This window comes from Euleptes europaea, chromosome 13 (assembly GCF_029931775.1).
Source record: "Euleptes europaea isolate rEulEur1 chromosome 13, rEulEur1.hap1, whole genome shotgun sequence".
NCBI lineage: Eukaryota > Metazoa > Chordata > Lepidosauria > Squamata > Sphaerodactylidae > Euleptes > Euleptes europaea.
The window spans coordinates 18571973-18591991 of record NC_079324.1 but is presented as its reverse complement, the minus strand read 5'-3'; the positions used below and the strand labels follow the sequence as shown (position 1 = coordinate 18591991).

Genomic DNA, 20019 nt, shown 5'->3' with positions numbered 1-20019 from the left:
GAGTAAAAAAAAACTTAGTCTCCATGAAAAAATGATGTTCCAGGTGACATTTTCAAGAGTAATTTCTAATTCTGCCAAAAAGATGCCAAGGAATCGAAGCTTCTTGCTAATACAAGAGCTCCAACCCACACTACTTTCCCCAGCAAGCACATGGAGAAAAAAGTTCAAGTGTAGACATCAGGCTGCCATATACACTCCAAATACAGACGATACTATCGAACAGTCCTCTGGGCTCAGCAGCAAGAACATAACAGCAGGAACAAAAAGGCAGTCCATTTCCACCATCAAGTCAAAGCAAAGGCAAGAGGAGGTCTGAGTTCAAGTAAAGATTGTCCGAGTTGGTCAAGTCCGGTAGTGAGGGAATGGGAGTTTCCACAACCTTCTGCCCAGCCAGCTGGGCTTCGGTCTACCTACCTCCTCATCAACATCTGGGTGTTGGTCAGCATTTCTTCACATTGGCTCAGTAACACCCATCCTTCCAAGAGTCATCAATGGAAACACTGGCCTTTGGAAATCTGCTAGAATATAGACATATTTAGTACTTTAGACAAAGTACTCTTAGAGTTGTGTTGTGACATTACTTTCTATCCCATCTTTCCTCCAAGGAGATCAGGGTAGCATACACGGCTCTCCACTCCATTTTATACTCCTATGAGGGTAGTTAGGCTGACAGAGTGACTGACTAGCCCAAGGTCACCCAGTGAACTTCATATAGCAGCAGGCAATTAAATGAGGGTCTGCCCAATTGTAGTCCACACTGCCTCTCAAGAAAAGAGAAAGTTTGATCAGCAAACCCACAGGATATATCTGTTGCTGGACTGCATCCCCCGAATAAGGCTTACATACATCCTCTTGCCCCCATATAAATTACTGGGGAAGCAAAACCAAGTTCAAATTTGTACGTGAATATTTTTGAAAGATACTGAGTTTTTAAATCACAAGTGTCCTTTTGAAAACAGAAGTTCTCTTGAGAGCCCTGTAGCTATCTGGCACCAGGCTTCTTGATGCCCATGAACACTGGTTTTGAACCAGTCCCACACAGGTCAGCTTCACATGGCAACACAGTTCAAACACCCCTCTATTTCACTCATGACACACATCCTTCATTCATCGCAAATATCCACTCCCTGTTTAAAACAGAACTGTGCAAATGGAACTTCACCTAGTTCAGCATGAACAAAACTGATGGTCTGTTCACAAGTGTGCCTTGCTGTGAGCTCCTGGAAATGAGTACTCAGTTGCTATTATGGCCAAGCACAGGAAAATGCTCACTTTGCAGGTGGGGGGGAAGACATTAAACATGTTTGATAGATACAAAAGCTGATCACTTTCCAGCTATACTATATGCTCAACTCACCCAAATATTTTTTTTCTTTTATAACTTGGGTAATCATTTGATCGTAAAACAATGTTGAAAAGCAGGGTGATGTAGTCTGCTAAATTTGTTTCTGAAATTGTGTTTTTTCTTAAATGTATGCTGGACATCTAAGTTCTTTCCCTTTCCTTTTTTCCCCCTTCTGTACCCCTTTTATTTAAAAAAACTTTGCAGGACACACAGGGTCACCATCTCTTCACTTACCATTTCATGCTATTTGGTTCTTACCTCTTGGCTGGCTGGTTCAGCTTGCTCTTTGGAGCCATTGCTCCCCCTGCAGATGTTCGGGTTTTAGCCAGGGAATTCTTTGCTCCGGTGGCTACACAACTGCTTCTAGCCATAGAACCGCTAGTGCCTGCAGAACCTGGGTTGAGGGTGGAAGACGGCAGCTTTCGAACTCTTCCAGTAGGACTGGCGTAACCAGTAGCTCTAACAGGCTGTCGTGGTGGTAGGAGAGTGTTTGCACAGGAGCCCGCTTTCATTGGCTGTCGGACTGTTAAGGGAGACTGCCCAGCACCAGAGGAATAGCGCAGCTTGCTTGGTGCCAGACCTTGAAATGGAGTGGAAAAGAGGGCATTAGTAAGATTGTAGGGTTTTAGAAGAGTTCATTTTTATACCCCGATGTTCTCTACCTTTAAGGAGTCTCAAACTAGCTTACAATTGCCTTCCCTTTCTCCGCCCACAACAGACCCTTTGTGAGGTAAGTGGGGCTGAGAGAGTTCAAAGAGAACTGTGACTAGCCCAAGGTCACCCAGCAGGATTCATGGTAAGGAGTGGGGAATCAAACCCAGTTCTCCATATTAGAGTCCACCACTCTTAACCACTGCACCCACTACACCATGCAAATGAATCACAAAAACAGTCACAGCTTACTGCCTGCTGGTTGTTGGATTCTGGAGAGACGGTTACCAGGAACCTGGAGATCTGACTCCAAGCTGCGGCTGTTCCTTACAGACTCCAAGGAACGCAGGCCTGTTCTGGCCAGGTTAGGCATGCTGTGCCGCAGCTCCTCTGTGAAGAAACAGAAGTGATGAAGAATACAACTGCTTCCACGTATATTCTCTCTCGTATACATATATACCCACCCTTACGGGCTAAAGCGATTCACTCAAGAACATGGCAAGCTTGGCAAATGTATCACATACCTTCGTTCCCAGAGTATTTCAGCTTGTCTTGCATAGAACTTTGCATGTTTCTCCGTGGGGGCCGAATCCGGGTGCCCGTCACCCTGCCGTAGTCTGCGTTTGTGGATGGGGACTGGCACCGGGGGGAGCTGAGGGGGGATGGGGAATATCTGCTGTGATAGGAAAGGGAACAGTCGTCATCTTCATCCTCCAAACTGTAGGTGTCGAAGTCCTGGTCACTGTAGGTGCCTCTGCGCAAAGAATGCAAGGAGGCACTGGAGCTGCGGCGAGAAACGGAGGCAGAGCTGGAGGCGCAGTCCTGACGGAGACCTAAGAATGGCCACAGAGGAGACAATCATTGCTCGATCATGTTACCCAAAGGTCTCATCTTCTGCTTCTGTTCTTTTCCTGTAATCTATTTACAGAGCATTTCAAGCTTTAAATAGATGTTTCCTCGGTTCATATTCAAGCCAAAAACCCAGCCTTCTGTGTGGAAGACTGCCCTGGCTGCTGTGAACTTGACAGCCAATTTTTACCAAGTCTTAGAGATCACTAGAACATCATCAGTCCTCTCCTTACATTCCACACAGGCAAGGACAACTTCATTTACTCAGCAAAGCCATTTAACTGCCCAGGCTAAAGTGGTCAGCTTGTGCAATTATTTAAAGTGAAACAGAGCAGAATAAACAGCAAGTAAGTTTATTTTGGCATATATCGGCTTTAAAAAACCATCCTTGCTGTAAAGGCAGCCCTAATATAGAGAAGTGTTTAAATGACTTCCACGTACTTTCTTCCTGTAGGCGGGCCATAACTTGGACATCAGTCAAATCCTGCAGTTTGTATCCCATTGATATGGAGTCATCTGACGTACTGAGTTCACTTTCAACAGAGGACTGAGAGCTTAATGCTGAATGCATACTCAAATAACCTTTCAGAGGCAGCAGGAGAGAAACAGAAACCAATGTTTCAGACAATGTTTTAAATATTCATTTATAAGTAGTCCCCTACTAAGTAAACAATCCCATTTTTAAAAAAATACAGTGAAGCTTCAAACTAAATTGACCAAGTTTACCAGTGGAGCAATCTAGAAAAGGCCTAAAAATGCAAGAAGGTTTTCTTTTTTAACGCAGATTATGAAGGAAGAAGACTTCTATATGTAACATTCGCTTTGCATATATAAGCCCAGATGCTGCGGTTAAGAGTTCATATCTTAGGATACTGACAAAAGGCTTCTACCTTGGGGTAGGAAGCAACTATAGCTATGATTGGGGCAGGAAGCAACTATAACTATGATGACCTGGGGTGGGGGGGAGAACCTAGAAAAATACCCACTGCCCTCTTATTCCCCCCCCTCATTTTTCCAAGGCAAAAACTGAATACTTTGTGGAGCATTAAAAGAACTCCTGTATTTTCTCTTTAAGCATGATTTCCAATTCAAGGTTTTACTCAACTGTAATGAGTTGTATGATGAATTTTATTTTTGACCATCTGTAACATTAGATTATTTCTGTATATACTGTAGACACAGCATATAAGGACATATTTATTGTTTAACTGTAGTTTAAATTTATTGTTTAAATCAGTGGTTCCCAAAGAACCACTGGGGGACAATGGGATTACCTAGGGGAAACACTAAGAGGCAAGGGGGCAGCAGGGGGCGCTAGAGGTGGGCCCCTTCAACTGTGCTGTTCACTAATTTACAATAATTCAAGCTATGGCACCATGCTGACAAATTTGGTGGAAACTCAGATTTTTTTCCAGACTTTTCCACTGGATCAAGAACATCAATTTTGTTGAATAAATTTCAAGTAAAAAGTTTTAATTTGATTTTGAATAGATGTGCAATTAATTGTTACTGTTTTGAAATTTTATTGTTTTGAAATTTTATTGTTATTAACTTCTTCAGTGAGTCCTACAAACCCCTATTTTGAATAATGCTTTTTATAGGTTAGGGTAGGGGGTGCTGGGGTTGAGTTTGTGGAACCAAGGGGGCGATGGCCCAAAAAGTTTGGGAATCACTGGTTTCAATCCACAATGAACAGCTGCAATATAATATTCAATTGTGCACCAGTTCAACATTACAAAAATTAATATGCAAATATGCTGCTAGCCCTATTGTGTCTATATGATACTGTTATTGCTCAAACACACTTTTTTGTATGCTACAAAATTTGTTCTGATTTAAACTTATTCCCCGCCCACCCCCAGCCTTTCAGATGGCCAATTCTAGGGCAGCACAGGATGCAGCCATTTCCAGCTCTCTTTAGTGGTGAGTAAATTTGCTCACAGAAAACGGAGGCATTTATACTATTACATTTTTCATAGCTATGTCAAACTACTGCAATTTTAAATCCTAAGTTATAAAGACACTTTATGTTTTTAAAACTGTAAAATAAGTTTAGAGCTTGATAAGAAAGTGGATCTTGCATATATTTCATTTTTTCCTTCAAATTTTAACACACACACACCCCAAAAAAACACAGGGGGAAAGTGTTCCCTCTCCTCCACTCATGGTTTCAAACTTTTTAAAAAGTCAACATCTCTAGAGGCCACTAGAAATAGTTCCAGCTTTGCTACTTCAAGCATCCCTCCAGGCAAAACTTGCCCACCTTTGGCTGCTTTGTCATGCAATACGTCAGGGGCGGGATGACAGCCCTTGAAGTAGTTTAGGTGGAACTACCGTTGGGCTATCACGCCACAGTGAAATTCCAGTGAAGATCCTAGCAGCTACTCTCACTGCCCAACCCATGGGGCAAAGCAGCATCAGCAATTTTTAGGGAGCTGATATCAAAAAGGCATCTTCTGGTCATTTAAGACCCCATATTTTCAGAGTCAAAGTGAGGCATTTCATAAGTGACTTGTTTGCAGACATGCCTTGTATGTTACAAAAGACATTCCTCTCTTAGCCAAAGACATGCATGCCAGTATTTGAAAGGGACTAGCTCTACCAGATGACTAATTCTTCTGTTTTTTGAATGGGCTGGATCCCATCTAAGCTCCATGGATGGAAATGTGATTTCTATGGCTCCCCACATCCCACTGAAATGCAAACTGCTTCCCATGGGACTGAGGTCTCCAGGAAAACCTGGGAGACCCCCCTCCCTGTTAATTGTGTTGACAGGAATCAATCCCAGTCTTCTGAGTTGCAGTAATTAAAAATCTCCTGGAGTTTGGACAAGATTTCTCTAGATTATCTCTTTTGAAATTCAGACACAGAATGGATCAAGGCTACTATGACTCAAGATTTTACACAGTGCTTTTTGGAGGGGGCATCTTTGGCTTTAACATCTACACTTACCAAGATGTTTAACACAGACTTGCTGCTTGAGGGCAATTCTTGTCACATACAAGAAGGGTGAGTGAGTAGCTATTTACCAAGATCAGGGATTCAAGGAAATGGGAGTTCACTCATTGAAAAGGAACCCACATTAATTAAAGGGCAAGAGCTATGACTAAGCAGGATGTGCACTTGTCTCACCTGATCAGTCGTCAATTCCCAAGACCCTTAGCACAAACAGCTGCTGTCATGTTGATTCCACAAAATAAAAATAAAATTACTAAGGCTATATATAAGCAGACTAAAAAGCAGTGAATCATGCTCATTTTGCAATCCAGATTCCTGCTACACTGACTATGACAGGCCTTGACAAATTTCTTTGGCTGTAGGAATCAGCCCAAAAATTTAGGAACCAGACTCGTTTTTCAGTTTTCCGAGTTTTGTATATTAATTACCATATTTTCCAATTACTGATATCATGAAACCTAATCCTAACCTCTCTGTTTCTTGTAATTCTATTAGTGTATTAATAAATACAGAGATAGCCCTGGTTGTCATTGCTATAACAAAAAGCTAGCCCCTAAACTTCTCTCCTATTTCTGATAATTCTGTTATTGCTTTAAAATCTCGATTTGACTGAATATTGGAGCCAGTATAGAAAGCAATTGGTTAAAAATGAATTTATCTGCCACCACTGAAAGTTAGCATATCAACAAGCAATGACAAGAACTTCATGCATCTGTATTTTTATGATATAGATCAAAACATATTCTGATGTGAAGCGATAAACAAACTTTGTACTTCTCACTGAGAGACACTACAATAAAATCATTGCTAAAAATACTAAGTGCCACAGTGAAATTTTTAGGCATCATGGTGACCTCGCACCTGGGATTTCTCAAGCCCTGGATTACGAAAACCCTAAATCTGAGCAGATCTGTCTCTGATTATACCAGGATCGGAGAAGCATGCCTATTATATTAGATGCTGTGGAACGCATGCAGGACAACACTGCTGCAGTTGACTTGTTTGAGGGCTTTCTAGAGTAACCTGGTTGGCCACTGTGTGAACAGACTACTGAACCTTATGGGCCTTGGTCTGAGCCAGCATGGCTTGTTTATGTTCTCACAAGGCACCTCAATCAACTCAGGTGTATACATAAACCTGTCTCTCTCCATCTCTCCTAAATCCACAGTATTAAACTAGAATTTCGCGCAACAGAGTAAAGAGGCAGAATGCTAATAGCCTATTAATTCCTCTCAACAGTCCCTAAAACAAGCAAGAGGAAAGTTTTCTATCCAGTACATGTTTAACTGCAGGAAAAGCAAAGTGCCAAAGCTCTGAACCATGGAGAACCACAGAAGAGTTTTATGAGCTTCTAATTTACTTCTTATACGCTGACACTGTTTGTAGCCTGCCCCACCAACATTAAGAGCAGGGTCCTTATGAATATGCCCCCCAATACTCCAACACTGTGAACACTCCCTGATCAGAGATTCCCAAGTAACCATTCTCTAAAAAGACTATGTATTTAGCATGTGCTATAAATGTCAAATTTTTATATTGCCTTTTGACCAAGATGGTCTTCAAGCAAGTTGGTTAAAAGCAAAAAAAAAAAAAAAAAAAAGGTACAATGAAGCAGATATTTTGTTGTTTTTTCTGTACTTCAGATTGAGGGGAGAAAGCATCTCTATACATTCAAATACATACAATGTGATACTATTCTCCCCTATGCATTCCTTTCATAAGAAGTAACAAAAGAAGTTATACAATGGCTATTTTAACAGGTACAATCTCCATGACAGCAGCTGGATTATACCAGTTCATAAATTCTTTGATGCCTGCCTTCACCCCAAAAATCCAAGCAATATTTTGGGAACTATTATTAGCCTCTCATTTGGTCCTGGATTTTAAAAATCAAGCACAGAAGAATGTTACTTTTAAATATCCTAACTAAATGCAAATTCTTAACTCTAAATTAATCGCACACCTGCATCTAATAATAATCTAATAGTGAGCATGCCAAGCACCATGTTAAAAGGATTTACCCTGAGGTAAACATTAGGAAAGTTGCATGGTTAAGCTGCTATGACTGTCAGGTTCTTCACTGAACACAAGATCTAGACAGGCTCTTGACTTGTGGCCAGAACTTGGCCTGAACTCATGTCAAGTCCTTGGTTCCCAGGGCTTGGAGGCTCCTGTGTATACTTCGTTAGTGCCTGTTATTACAGCTGTGGCGTGTTGTGTCTTCATTCATGAGAAATGCCTATCTCGCTGTTGCCTAGCCTGTACTGACTCTCCATTGCTAACCTTGCCTGCCTGCAGTTAGTTCTTTTAATTTGCCTTTTAGTTCCTAATAAAGTTTTACTGCTTCAGATCTACCTGTCTGGATGAGTATGCTTGAGGGATGCTAGAGGCAAACGCCTGAGACCGACAGTGACCTGTACATAATGATTGCGCCTCTCTTGGAAAAGCTAGTAACTTTTAGACCAAACATTTTCAACCCTCCCCCACATTTTATTTATTTAGGGTCTTGTGACTGCACATGCAATGCTCATCCTGAAACACAGGAACTATTGTACATGCAAGTAATAATAACAATTCTTCATACAAAAATGAAGCAAGAAATGGCATTGAAAAAACAGAAAACTCTGCTTGAACAGGCTATTCTGCCAGGGCTTTGTCCTAAGGACCAATCAAATGCCCTGGCAACAAATTACATTTGATACACCCCAGTCGTGGACTTTCCATTTAGAGTTTTCAAAAGCTCCCAGAGATAGCACAGACAAAGAAGGGCATTTGAGCTAGAAAACTTTCCTGAAACATTGGATGGAAGGAGAACCTAAGCAATCATACGCCTCCTCCACCACCCCCTTGCCCAAGCCCCATGCATTTCCCACCTCCGATCCTTCTGAAAGGCCCCCGGGTGCCATGCCGTACCTGAGCTGCCACAGGTTAGTAGCGATTTGTTAGTTGATTTGTAGTGCCCAGGAGAGTTTAGTGCATTACTACAGGACCCTGAGTCTGTATTCAAGTTATGCACACTTGGAGACGCCAGTGGACTGCAATACAGGGATTTCCACCTACTGGCTAGAGGAAGATACAACAAAGCCATGAAACAACACCAAGTTAAATACAGATACAAAGGAGTGGAGAGACACAACATGTCAAATGACCATTTGCATGCATTACATGCCAGACACACTCACCCCCTGAACCAGGATACAAACCAGTCATTAGATTTCCAACTATGACTGGCAGATTAAAATGTCTGGAATTAAAAGAAAAGACGACAATTCTCAGTTCTCCACTTGTGGCTCTCTTTCTTAACACTGCAGGCCTGGAAATGTCAGCTTAACTATGTGATTTCTATTGCCTTGTGATACCCCCCCACAAGTCCTCAAGACAGCTTGCCAGGCTACACTCAAACCACAGCTGTACTGCCTTTTCCTACCCTTCCCAGGCAACATACAGAAGGGGTAGATGAAGACATTCAGTACAGAGACAGCCAATTCATCTCCCCATGTAGGAAATACACAACTCCCCCTTCAAGCCATTCTGAAAGTAGGGAAAGGGGAAGCATGATTCTCAAGTAGGGCTGCAACCATTTAAACTGATCCCTCTATCAGTTTGATCTGCAGCAATGGTCAGGTGATGTTATTTAGCTCCACCCTATGAGAAGCGTTAACTGCAGACCTCTGTATATTAAAGCTCTATTGAAGGGATAGGAGTTTCCCCCCTGGCTAGTTGGCAACCTTATACCCAAGATGCAAGCCTCATTACAGTGCATTGAACATCCATACTAGCAAACTAGCCAGCCTTCCCTAGGCAACTAAAAGCAATTTTTTTCTCTCTCCCTATCCAATATGGCATAGAACAAATGACTGTAATGTGCAAACACAATACATACTGTATGAGATGTAAAACGTATGTACAGTTAGTGTTAGTCAGCTATCCTAGCACGCACTGGGACCACACACAGGTAGAGTGGTGCCATGACAGTTTCCTCTATAAACTCTGCAGGAAGAGAGCTTCAGCCACCTTCTCTTACTTCTCTTTAAGGCACTTTCACTTAAAGCACAAGAAAGTTTTGGAAGAGCTGCTACAAATAACTACAAAACCACATGGGTGCTTGGCACCCAGACATTACATCTGAGCAAAATTTCCCATGGGCATCCCTGGCGGGAACTAATAAGAGTTCAAAGAGGAGTAGCATTATTAGAGCATGGAATTAGAGCATGGAACAATCAAGGATGTATTCTGAAGAATCTTTAAATTCATCGACTCAAGCCGCAACCCACACACAGAACGAGCACTTTTCTCTGAATGGCAACTGAATGCATTCTAGAGCAGCCAAACTGGCCACAAAGTAGAAAGGAGAAGCAGCATACACAAGCTGGCTTTTATTTTCTCCTGCTTCATCCTCCCAAAAATACAGTTCCAGGCTACAAATACAGGATATTTTGACAGCACAAAAACATGTTACAATCTTCCCTTAGGTACCCACTTTAGCATCATCAGTTTGAAAAAGGGTAGATTAGTATTCTGCTGTAAAGCACTGGGGAGTTACACTGTACTTCTGCTTCTCTGAACAGTGTGACATGACAAAAAATGGTTTTGGAGGGATGTCTCTCTTTACCAGCCATCAGAGCCTTCCTTACCTGTATTCTATAACCTGGCTAGGGTTTGGCTCAATGCAATTCCTGTGGCCTGCAAAAAGGGGAGGTGTGGCCAAGAATCAAAGATAGTATATTCAGTCATAGCACTGTTACTGGCATGTGACTGGATCACTAAGCAAGCAGTAAATTAGAATGAAATTGCAAAAGTACTTTGAAATGTTGCAGAATACGATAAAGTATAAGTAATCAAGCCAAACTGAGAACCTGTTAAGCATTGTTCTTGCAACCGGCAGTATTTTTTAATAAATACATTTTTAATTTGACTAGTTTCCCCTACCTTGGGCTCAGAGGAAAAGGAGAGTTACAAAACAAAATAGCAAACATGGTGGCAAAGCCTTCATACAATGAAGACTCCTTTTGCCTTTCCCAGTTTTCCTCCATCTTCTGCATTAGGTCAAATAATCTTATGAATGTTTGAAAGTACACATAACTCAAGTTAAGAAATAAGCTAACATAAGAGAATTGAAAAGCTTGTTTCAATTTGTGCAAACATTCCATTTTCTGAATTTTAAAGTCAAAGTGAAAGCTCAAGAAAAGAAGCTATGGCTCTTTCAGAAACCAGTTGTGAGTCAAGAAAAAACTCAACAGGCAATTGTTTAAGGATATATTGTACACCAGGACTGAAATCTAATAACAGTTCATCATCTTAACCTACACTTACATAGCAAGTATGACAGTATAATGGAAATACGCTACAATCGTCAATAATATTATGCAATATAACGGAATATCCAATTTTATTGCTACTCTTTAATTAAATTTATTTCTATGAGCCCTATCGTACAGAGTGGTAAGGTGCAGTACAAGCTCTGCTCATGACCTGAGTTCAATCCTGACGGAAGTCAGTTTTCAGTAGCCGACTCAAGGTTGACTCAGCCTTCCATCCTTCCAAGGTCAGTAAAATGAGTACCCAGTTTGCTAGGGGTAAAATGGAGGCGGCTGGGGAAGGCAACGGCAAACCACCCCATAAACTGCCTAGTAAACGTCGTGATGTGATGTCACCCCATGGGTCAGGAAAGACCCTTGCACAGGGGACTGACTTTACTTTAATCACATTACAGGCATGCCTTTTTTCTAAGCTTTTGCCTTGTTCTTCAATTTGCATATAAAAATGCTGAGGTAACTATCCTGTGTCTAAGTCCAGATAATAAACCTGTCTTTTTAATATGTAGTTTGATGGTTTCCATTTTCAATTTGTCTTTGTTTTTGCCAGTTAGAAAAATAAGAACAGGTTCTTTATGATGTGGCCACATACAGCGCCCTCTCAAATGATTGTTGTCATTATTGTTTAAAAGTATAAATGCCTTTCATTAAAATTCCATAAATATACCACAATACTATCTTATATATGTTATAATGATGCAAATTAACCGTTTTCATGCAAAAGAACTGTACATGAAGCAAGGAGATTGCAATAGCTGTTCTATATGTGAAATCCATGATTTCATGGATGTTGCAGTCTCCAAAGGATGGCTATTGACCTATGGATCTTAACACAAAATTTAGACACTAACTTTGAGGGGGAAATTATTACAATTCTACAAGAGTTTCCAGAGGAAAGGCAGCATGATATTTTAAAGTATCTTTAACAGAAAATATTTCCTTTGGTAGCTATAGAACACGTAACAGAAATTCACATTTAACTTAATATTTCTGGAGATATCTGCCTTTGCACAAGGATGGGATCTTAGGGTCACTGTGATGTCAGAAACCCTTATCTGATTAGGACGAATCTACCCAAGGATCATGTACACCATCTTTCTTACAGCAAGTTTAGTAAGATTATCTCCATGGCACCCTGCCCAGCACTTAATGCTAATGCTATCTGGTTTAGCCAGTTGCAGCAAGAAGTCTACAGAGCAGGTCAAGAAATCAAGGTTCTTTAGCTAAACACACTTTGCTCCCAAACTCACAGTATTTAACATGGAACGAACTGAATCCTCCAATACTTTTCTCTAAGCGCTCTGGATACCTTAATCCGAACTGTATGCTCAATTCTTATGATATGCTAATGACAGAATTTTGGCCCTCCTGTTTCTCAAGGTATACATAATACTATGTAAGGGGCATCAATTGGCTCACTTACCTTGGTCAAGCCTACTGATGAGGGTACGGCATGCTGCTTCTGTCTCAGGGCTAGGGTGATCCAACACCTGCCGGCACCATTTCAGGGGAGACTCCTTTTCATCTACAGATGCCTTCCTTGGTGAGACATACAGCCTTAAGTAGGAAGAAATGTCAATATCACATCAACAAGCAAATACAATAGCTTTACCAACCCACCCACCCACCCTTGTAGAGTAGTTTGGCTGGTAAAGTGCAACATTCTTTGCTTTACTAAGGTCAACCAAAAAAAGTTTCCAAAGCAGCTAACAGGATAAAACTGAAACAATGACAAACGAACAGATACCAGAAAAACTTCCAAACAAATGAAAACCCAAACATTAAACATAGTAGCATAAAACTGCATTTCCTTAACCCTTTAAAACTTTACTATCAAACCCCCACAGAACTTAATGTACAGCAGTTAACTCTCAGTCCCAAACCCAAAAGATTGTTGACAGTATCAGACAGCACTGAGGTCCAGGATAATCAACCAAGGTGACCAAAACACTCAAACTCAAATGACAGTGATCCAGAGACAGGAAGCTGGAGTGGGTCTGACATCACACTCTTAAAGACTTTGCCTAAAGACAGATTAGACATTGGCCTATAATTGTGTAGATTAGCAAGACCTAACAGTGAGGGTTTATTTTCTTGTATGTGTAAAGTGCCCTCAAGTCACAGTTGAATTATGGCAACCCTGTAGGGTTTTCAAGGCAAGAGACGTTTGGAGGTAGTTTGCCATTGCCTGCCTCTGTATGGGCTGAAAGAGTTCTGCGAGAACCATGTCTAGCCCATGGTCACCCAGCAGGCTTCATGTGGAAGAGCAAGGAATTGAACCCAGTTCTTCAGACTAGAGTCCGCAGTTCTTAATCACTACACCGCTCTGGCTCTCTTTGTTTTCTTAATGAAGGCCTAATCACTACATCTTTGAAGGCAAGCATTACTTATTCCTCAGGCAGTGTTGTGTACAGCTAAACTACCCCCACACGTTTGCTGCACTGCCGATTAGGTAAAACAGTTTACTAGGCCACATAAAATATCTCGAGACCCACTCCTTCCATGTGGTGTTTTTGGAAACAGAAGGTCTGGTGGAGCTCTGCCAGCAAACTTACTGCTGGGACGGAAGTGATCTGGCTGCCTGTGGTCACAGAAGATAAGCCACAATGAACATGCATCTCAGTAAGACAGTCAGGGAGATAACGTTAAGTCCTCTTTAAATATAGGTTCAGATTAAGAATAGAGAATTGCTCCTCAGCAATTGAAGAGTAAAACAGATCTACAAATAATAGAGTTGTGAAAAGGAAAACAGGTTAACAGTAAGTCACAATATTGGTGCCTAGTTCTCTGAAAGTGACACTGCAGCCCAAAATTAAAGAACTGTTTGATTAGATCACAGGAAGGAGGGAGTTAAACACGGTCAGAATTAAGAATTTGCCATTTTGCTTCAGGCCTACTTTCTTAGTTTAAACCAGGGGTGGGGAATCTTTTTCCCGCCAAGGGCCATTTGGATATTTATAGCATCATTTGCGGGCCATACAAAATTAAAAATTAGCCAACCAAGCCCCAAGCAGGCAGCTGCCCTAGATGATCCCCCACATGCGGGCAAGCAGGCAGGCATCCAACCAGTGGCATCTTGGGTGGTCCTAGCAGCTCCATAGGTAACGACTCTTCTGAAAGGGGGGGAAAAGGTTCCTTTTCTCGGCAAAACAAACTCACATCTGCCTTGAATAGAGGCTATTCCCATCTGTAGGAGGGGGCCAGTCTTAGAACCTTCTGAGCTAGAGATTTGCCAGGACCCATGAAAGGCCGGACCAAATGACTTCGCGGGCCTTAAACGGCCCCCAGGCCTGACGTTCCCCACCCCTGGTTTAAACCTTAAACTGATAGAAATAGCACCCATCTTTAAGTTATGGTCTATGTCCCCAAAATACATTATTAAGTTGTATTCGAATCAAATGGTATTCAAGAATTTATATCCCCAAAAATATCCGACAGGATAGAAGAAGATGCATCACAATGATTTAGGTCAGCTAAAGATTCTGGCTCAAAGTCCTGCCTTCTGGCTGGAATGGCCTCAGCTTCTCATTAGTTCAAATGTTTCTTTTGCTAGTGAAGAACAGAATAAGCAAGGAAAACAGAGGGTTCCTAGCAGTTATGTTTAAAGAAAGACATTTATTGAAAAGGAGCAGGTAATGAATATGTATCTTCCATAATGAGTTAGTCAAACCTCAAGTTATTTGGAAGATAAATCTCAGTGTTCTTAGTTATCTATAACAGATCAATAAATGCAACTAAAATTATGGCCCTCTTCCACAGAAGCCGTCATCTCACAAACATTACAAAATTTCCAGTTCTCACAAAAATATAAAGGATTCTTTTTACAACCAATATACAGACCTCCAAATATTGCTTCCACAGGCAAGTTACCATTTGAACTGCAGATTCCAGATGTGCACCACTCAACAGAAAACATATGCCAATCACAAAAAATAAAGAAACTACACATAAAGGGCTCCCCTCTTTCCCCAATTACTTCGATCCAGTCATTTATTCATGCAAAAACTTGGCCATTGCACATACTATATTTCATTGCAAGTATGACTGACACAAAAGGTACTGAATACAAACTGGATGAAGACAACGAATCTGGGAGGGGATGCTTAACCTTTCCCATCCACAAAGTTCTCTCACTCAAAACCCATGCAAAGCTGGGGGAGGGGGTGTTACAAGCACAATATGGGTACTTGTCCTCTTCCCCCCTCCATGGGCCTAATAGCAGCTTCGGTGGGGGGAGGGAGAGAAGTACTGCAATTAGGAAAATGGGTGTGTCAAAGATGCTCTCCCCCGTTGCCTGGGCTTCATTTCAACATTATAAAAGACATTGGGAGATCAAGTCCAACCCACCCTCCTCCTTCATAATGAATTCAACTTGAGTTGTTGTACACTTATTTCTCCATTATACTGTTCTGTTGACAGGTCTGGGGAAACACTTGTGGTGCCTCCTCAGACTGATTATGTTATGTCTGCCTCCAAACCCATTGTGAATAATCACAGACTGATAAAACTACTCTTGCTTCATATTTAGGAAAGACTGCTGACAATATTCAAGAACATTAGTCTCATTGGTAAAGGATAAAGGCTTTGTTACTTTCATTTTATCTAAAAATCCTGCTTCAAAAATGGAGTCTGTAGACCAGTCCCCTCGTTTTAACATTAATATTTTGCCATCTAACATGTCATGGAACCTACCAGCAGTCCTCTTCATCAGTCCCATTCTCAAGCTCTAGCACTTCTACCTCATCCAGAGCTGTCTCGTTCAAAAGGTCTTCTACATCTGTACTCTCTTCACTCATTCTCAGTATTGGCTCAACACCTCTGATGGTGAAGTTTTCCACCTGCACTGCGCTGCTACAGTCCCAACTGGATAAGCCACTGGTATTATCATCGTTGCTCTGCTTTTTTGTACTGCTCACAAACTGTGCATTGGAAGACTCTTTCCCAGAAGCAGTGGCACAGCTATGCTGCACTGTGGCCTCTACACCTTTTTTCAGACATTCTTCCCTCTCTTCCACTTCTGACTTCATTTTACTTAGTGCTGAGTGCAGGTCTGCCACTATTTGCAGCTCTTGCTTATCCATCAGAGCGTTGATGCTATTATTCATTTCCATTCCATTGAGCCTGGAATTGCAATTATCCACTCCAGCGTCAGTCTGGCTCAGCAGTTTTGCCTCTGGCACACTTCGGAGGCTTCTAGTTCTCAACTGCTGATTCTGGAGCTCAAGTCTTCTGACAAGTTCCTGCAGCTTCCGGACCTCCTCCAGTTCTGGGCCCACTTGATCGGCCATTGGTTCTGCATCTGGACCCATTGAAGAACCTTCTGTTGAACCTCTTCCCAGCTCTGTTCCAAGACTATGGTCTTGCTGAATGACAGGGGCACTCCCAGGAACAACCATTTTCACAGAACTCCTGAAGAGTCTTGCTAGAAAAAGGATTGCATAAGGAGCAGGTTAAAAGAACAGTAAGCACACTGAAGCTGAACATATCAGCTATTCCAACTGAATGCCCTCAAGGCGACTGGTGTTTACATTAACAATACGTAGAGCCAAGCTTTTAGGACTCTGAAGAATAGTACACTGTGCTTTATGCTAGGCATGAACTACATTTGCCCAGTATAAACAGTCTTCCACACTATGGAAAAGGCAATTAAACTATACCCAGTGTGTAAGCAGCTGTCAGTAATGAGTGGCAATATAAGTTGAGTGCTCTGTAGTTCTACTGACTGCACAAAGAACTGTCCACATAGAAGAGGTTTCAAGCAGGCAGCTTTAGTGCTGTGAGATCAATTTGGAAAGAATAAATGCACTTCTAACTTATTCAGCACTTCTGCATGGCAAAACAACAAAAGGAAACAAAAAAGCTACCAGGCACAGATATTTCTCTAAGCTCATGCTGAATGAAAGATTGAGACACCATGGAAATAATCTTTCAACCAAACCCTGAAGAGTTTCTAACAAATATCTAGTCACTTATGTGCTTAGGATTCTTGTAGTCCAGATCTTCAGTATTTTACAAAAAATGCAGTTATGACAACATATTTGTCTTGCTGAAGATCTGAAATGTAGACATGCTAGACCAGATGTTAAATGCCTGAATACTAATATTACATTTAATAATTGGAACACCTATTAAAACATTGTGTAGTAGCTACACAAATTACCATTTTGTGTAGAAACATATCAGTCCTCTTACACTTAAAATCATAGCTTAGTACCTATACACACAGGGGGATGAGTTACTGAAGCCTGGAAACTAAGGAATTTCCTGTGTCAGGCAATGAAAATGCCAGACAGAAAGAGATGTGTCGTTCCTTCATTCCCACTATCCAGATATGCAGCAAGAAGTAGCTCATAAACATACTACTGTAGAAGTTGTTAAGAAATGATCCTGTAGTACAAGGAAATGTAGTGCAAGGAAATATAGTATACTAGCAGCTCAGTTACAAAGGGCACATATGAAGCTGAACATAGATAACATTTTCGAAGACTTTTTGCCCCCTGTGGCAATTGAAAAATGTTAAATGCTCTAATACAATCGCCCTGACCTGGATGCCCCAGGCTAGCCTGATCTCGTCAGATCTCAGAAGCTAAGCAGGGTCAGCCCTGGTTAGTATTTGGATGGGAGACCACCAAGGAAGTCCAGGGTTGCTGTGCAGAGGAAGGCACTGGCAAACCACCTCTGTTAGTCTCTTGCCATGAAAACCCCCCAAAGGGGTCGCCATAAGTCGGCTGCGACTTGACGGCACTTTACACACACACACACTAATACAATCAAGAGAACAAAATCCCTGGGTTTCAATTTACAATGTACACAATGGTTTGGAAAACAAACAACATGCCTACAACTTTATTGGTTGGTTTGGAGCAATCTATGTTTACACAGACATGGGTGTGTGTGGAACCGCCTCTGTCAATTAGCTTTCATGTGAGTCTATATACTTATGTACTCTGTTTAAAGCTAACAGCAATGCCAATGAGTATATGTCAAGTCTTTCATTATTGTAATTCCCTATTATTATAGATGCTGTGCACCACAAATTATGACATGAGAAAAACCAATACAATGTCAACCCAAGCTTCTGTATATCCCATTACTACTTAACTTTATTCGTTGCAATCACAGAACAGCAAAGAATGATACATAGACAGAGTCATCAGGACATCTACATACATTAAAAGGTAAAGGTCCCCTGTGCAAGCACCGGGTCATTCCTGACCCATGGGGTGACGTCACATCCCGATGTTTACTAGGCAGACTTTGTTTGCGAGGTGGTTTGCCAGTGCAAAAGGGCCTTACAATAGTAAAGTTTTTTATTGGTTTTTCAGATGTTTCTCTACTCAAGTGTACAAGTATTGAAAAATAAATTGGATGTTATCCCTAAAGCAACTCCTATGCAAAAACTCTCAATGACATTTCAAATAAAAAACCCTTGTGTAGCATGTGAAAAATCACTTGCCTCTTATTTTCAAGATGAAAAACACTACCCTACAAGTAAATTCATTGTAAACTAAACGTTTTAGAAATGATACCTAGTGAGTAGTGGTAAGGTGGTTACTTTTATACACAAGTAAAAAGTAGCAACACACACTCAGGAACAACATGACTTAAAATAGGCCTTCGAATGCATATCCAGTCTCTAATATTGCACCCCTATTTAGAGTTACTTTCGTCTGAGCCCACTGGCTTCAGTTAGCATAAATGGAGAAACTGTATAGGACTGCACTTTAAGAGACTATCATTCCTAGGAGGGTCTACCTAGACCCAATGACCTAGAAAAAAAATAGCAAGGCTTCAACCAGCATCCAAAGGAGCGGGGCTGTCTCTCAGTGTAAGGGAATCCTAATTAACTAGGGAGTAAATCCCATTGAACTTAGTAGGGCTTACTGAAAGACAGTGTTGTATAGTGGTGTGAGTGTCAGACTAAGATCTGGGAGACCTAGGTTGAACTCCCCACTCGTGTCATGGAAGCTTGCTTGGGTGATCTTGGGCCAGTCACACAGCCCCTAACTTACTTCATAGGCATGTTGTGAAGATAAAACAGAGGACAGGAGAATGATGTAAACTGCTTTGGGACCCCATTAGGGATAAAAGGATGGGTATAAAAACCACTAAATAAAACCACCCAAGGCGAAAACCAGAGGAAAAGATCTATAACTGCTACAGATAACTGGTTTTATTTTGTTAAAATGGCCCCCAAATGGCCTTTCACAATACTTTCCACGGGGAATAGCTCTCTTTCATCACCTACTTAATAGAGACATAATATGACCCAGCTCTCTCTGCAAAAACTTGCAAAAAGAAATCCTTAAAATGTTTTGGGCCATTTTCTAAAATTAGAAGCCAAGTCTAAGATTTGGCTTTTCTAATCCTAGATCTCAATGCACACAAGAGCAGGCACTGACAATAAATTTCTGTTCCTTCCTCATGAGATCAACTGCAGCTCCCAGCACCCATCTCCTTATATTCTTGAGAAGTAGAAGTCCTTACCAGTGCAACTGTCAAAAAGGAGTGCAGCAGCCCGGTCTGGATCGATGACCTCATAAGCCAACGGAGGGGGAGCTGCATGAAGCTCTGAAGGGGGGGGGGGGAGAAACCCAGACACAGCAGGCAAAAAGCAATTTACTGTCGGAAACAGGACCTGGGTCAGTCACCAAAGGTAGCACATGGCCCCTCCACCGTAGAAATGCAGAAACATAAACCTCCCCCCTGCCCACCACCCCAGCAGCAACTAGGAGAGCAGGGTAGCTCTCTCCCAGGAGGAAAGCCCTCAGCACATCTCCTCGTTTTTACTCCACAAGTTCAGGACAGCAACCTGCATCCCCCCTTCCTTCGGTCCTCCCCCTCTACTTCAAGTAAGCCCAAGAACCTGGCAGTACAATCGTAAGAATGCTTTCCAGGGAG

At 41.7% G+C, this 20019-nt stretch overlaps 1 protein-coding gene across 2 annotated transcripts; it reads right to left on the bottom strand.

The window, feature by feature from the left end:
• Positions 1-235: 235 nt before the first annotated feature.
• On the bottom strand, positions 236-19692 carry LOC130486141 (SLAIN motif-containing protein-like). 2 transcript variants are annotated; one of them, XM_056859349.1, is made up of 9 exons: positions 19606-19692; positions 15811-16540; positions 12542-12675; positions 8717-8866; positions 3287-3427; positions 2521-2829; positions 2249-2386; positions 1604-1925; positions 236-518 (listed from the first exon to the last, which is right to left on the bottom strand). In XM_056859349.1, the coding sequence occupies exons 2-9, from the start codon at positions 16512-16514 to the stop codon at positions 461-463; spliced, it is 1956 nt and encodes a 651-aa protein (XP_056715327.1). In that variant the 5' UTR covers positions 16515-16540; positions 19606-19692; the 3' UTR covers positions 236-460. The 2 variants fall into 2 exon arrangements, with proteins under 2 accessions (XP_056715327.1, XP_056715328.1); XM_056859350.1 differs by lacking the exon at positions 8717-8866.
• Between the last annotated feature and the right edge of the window lie 327 nt (positions 19693-20019).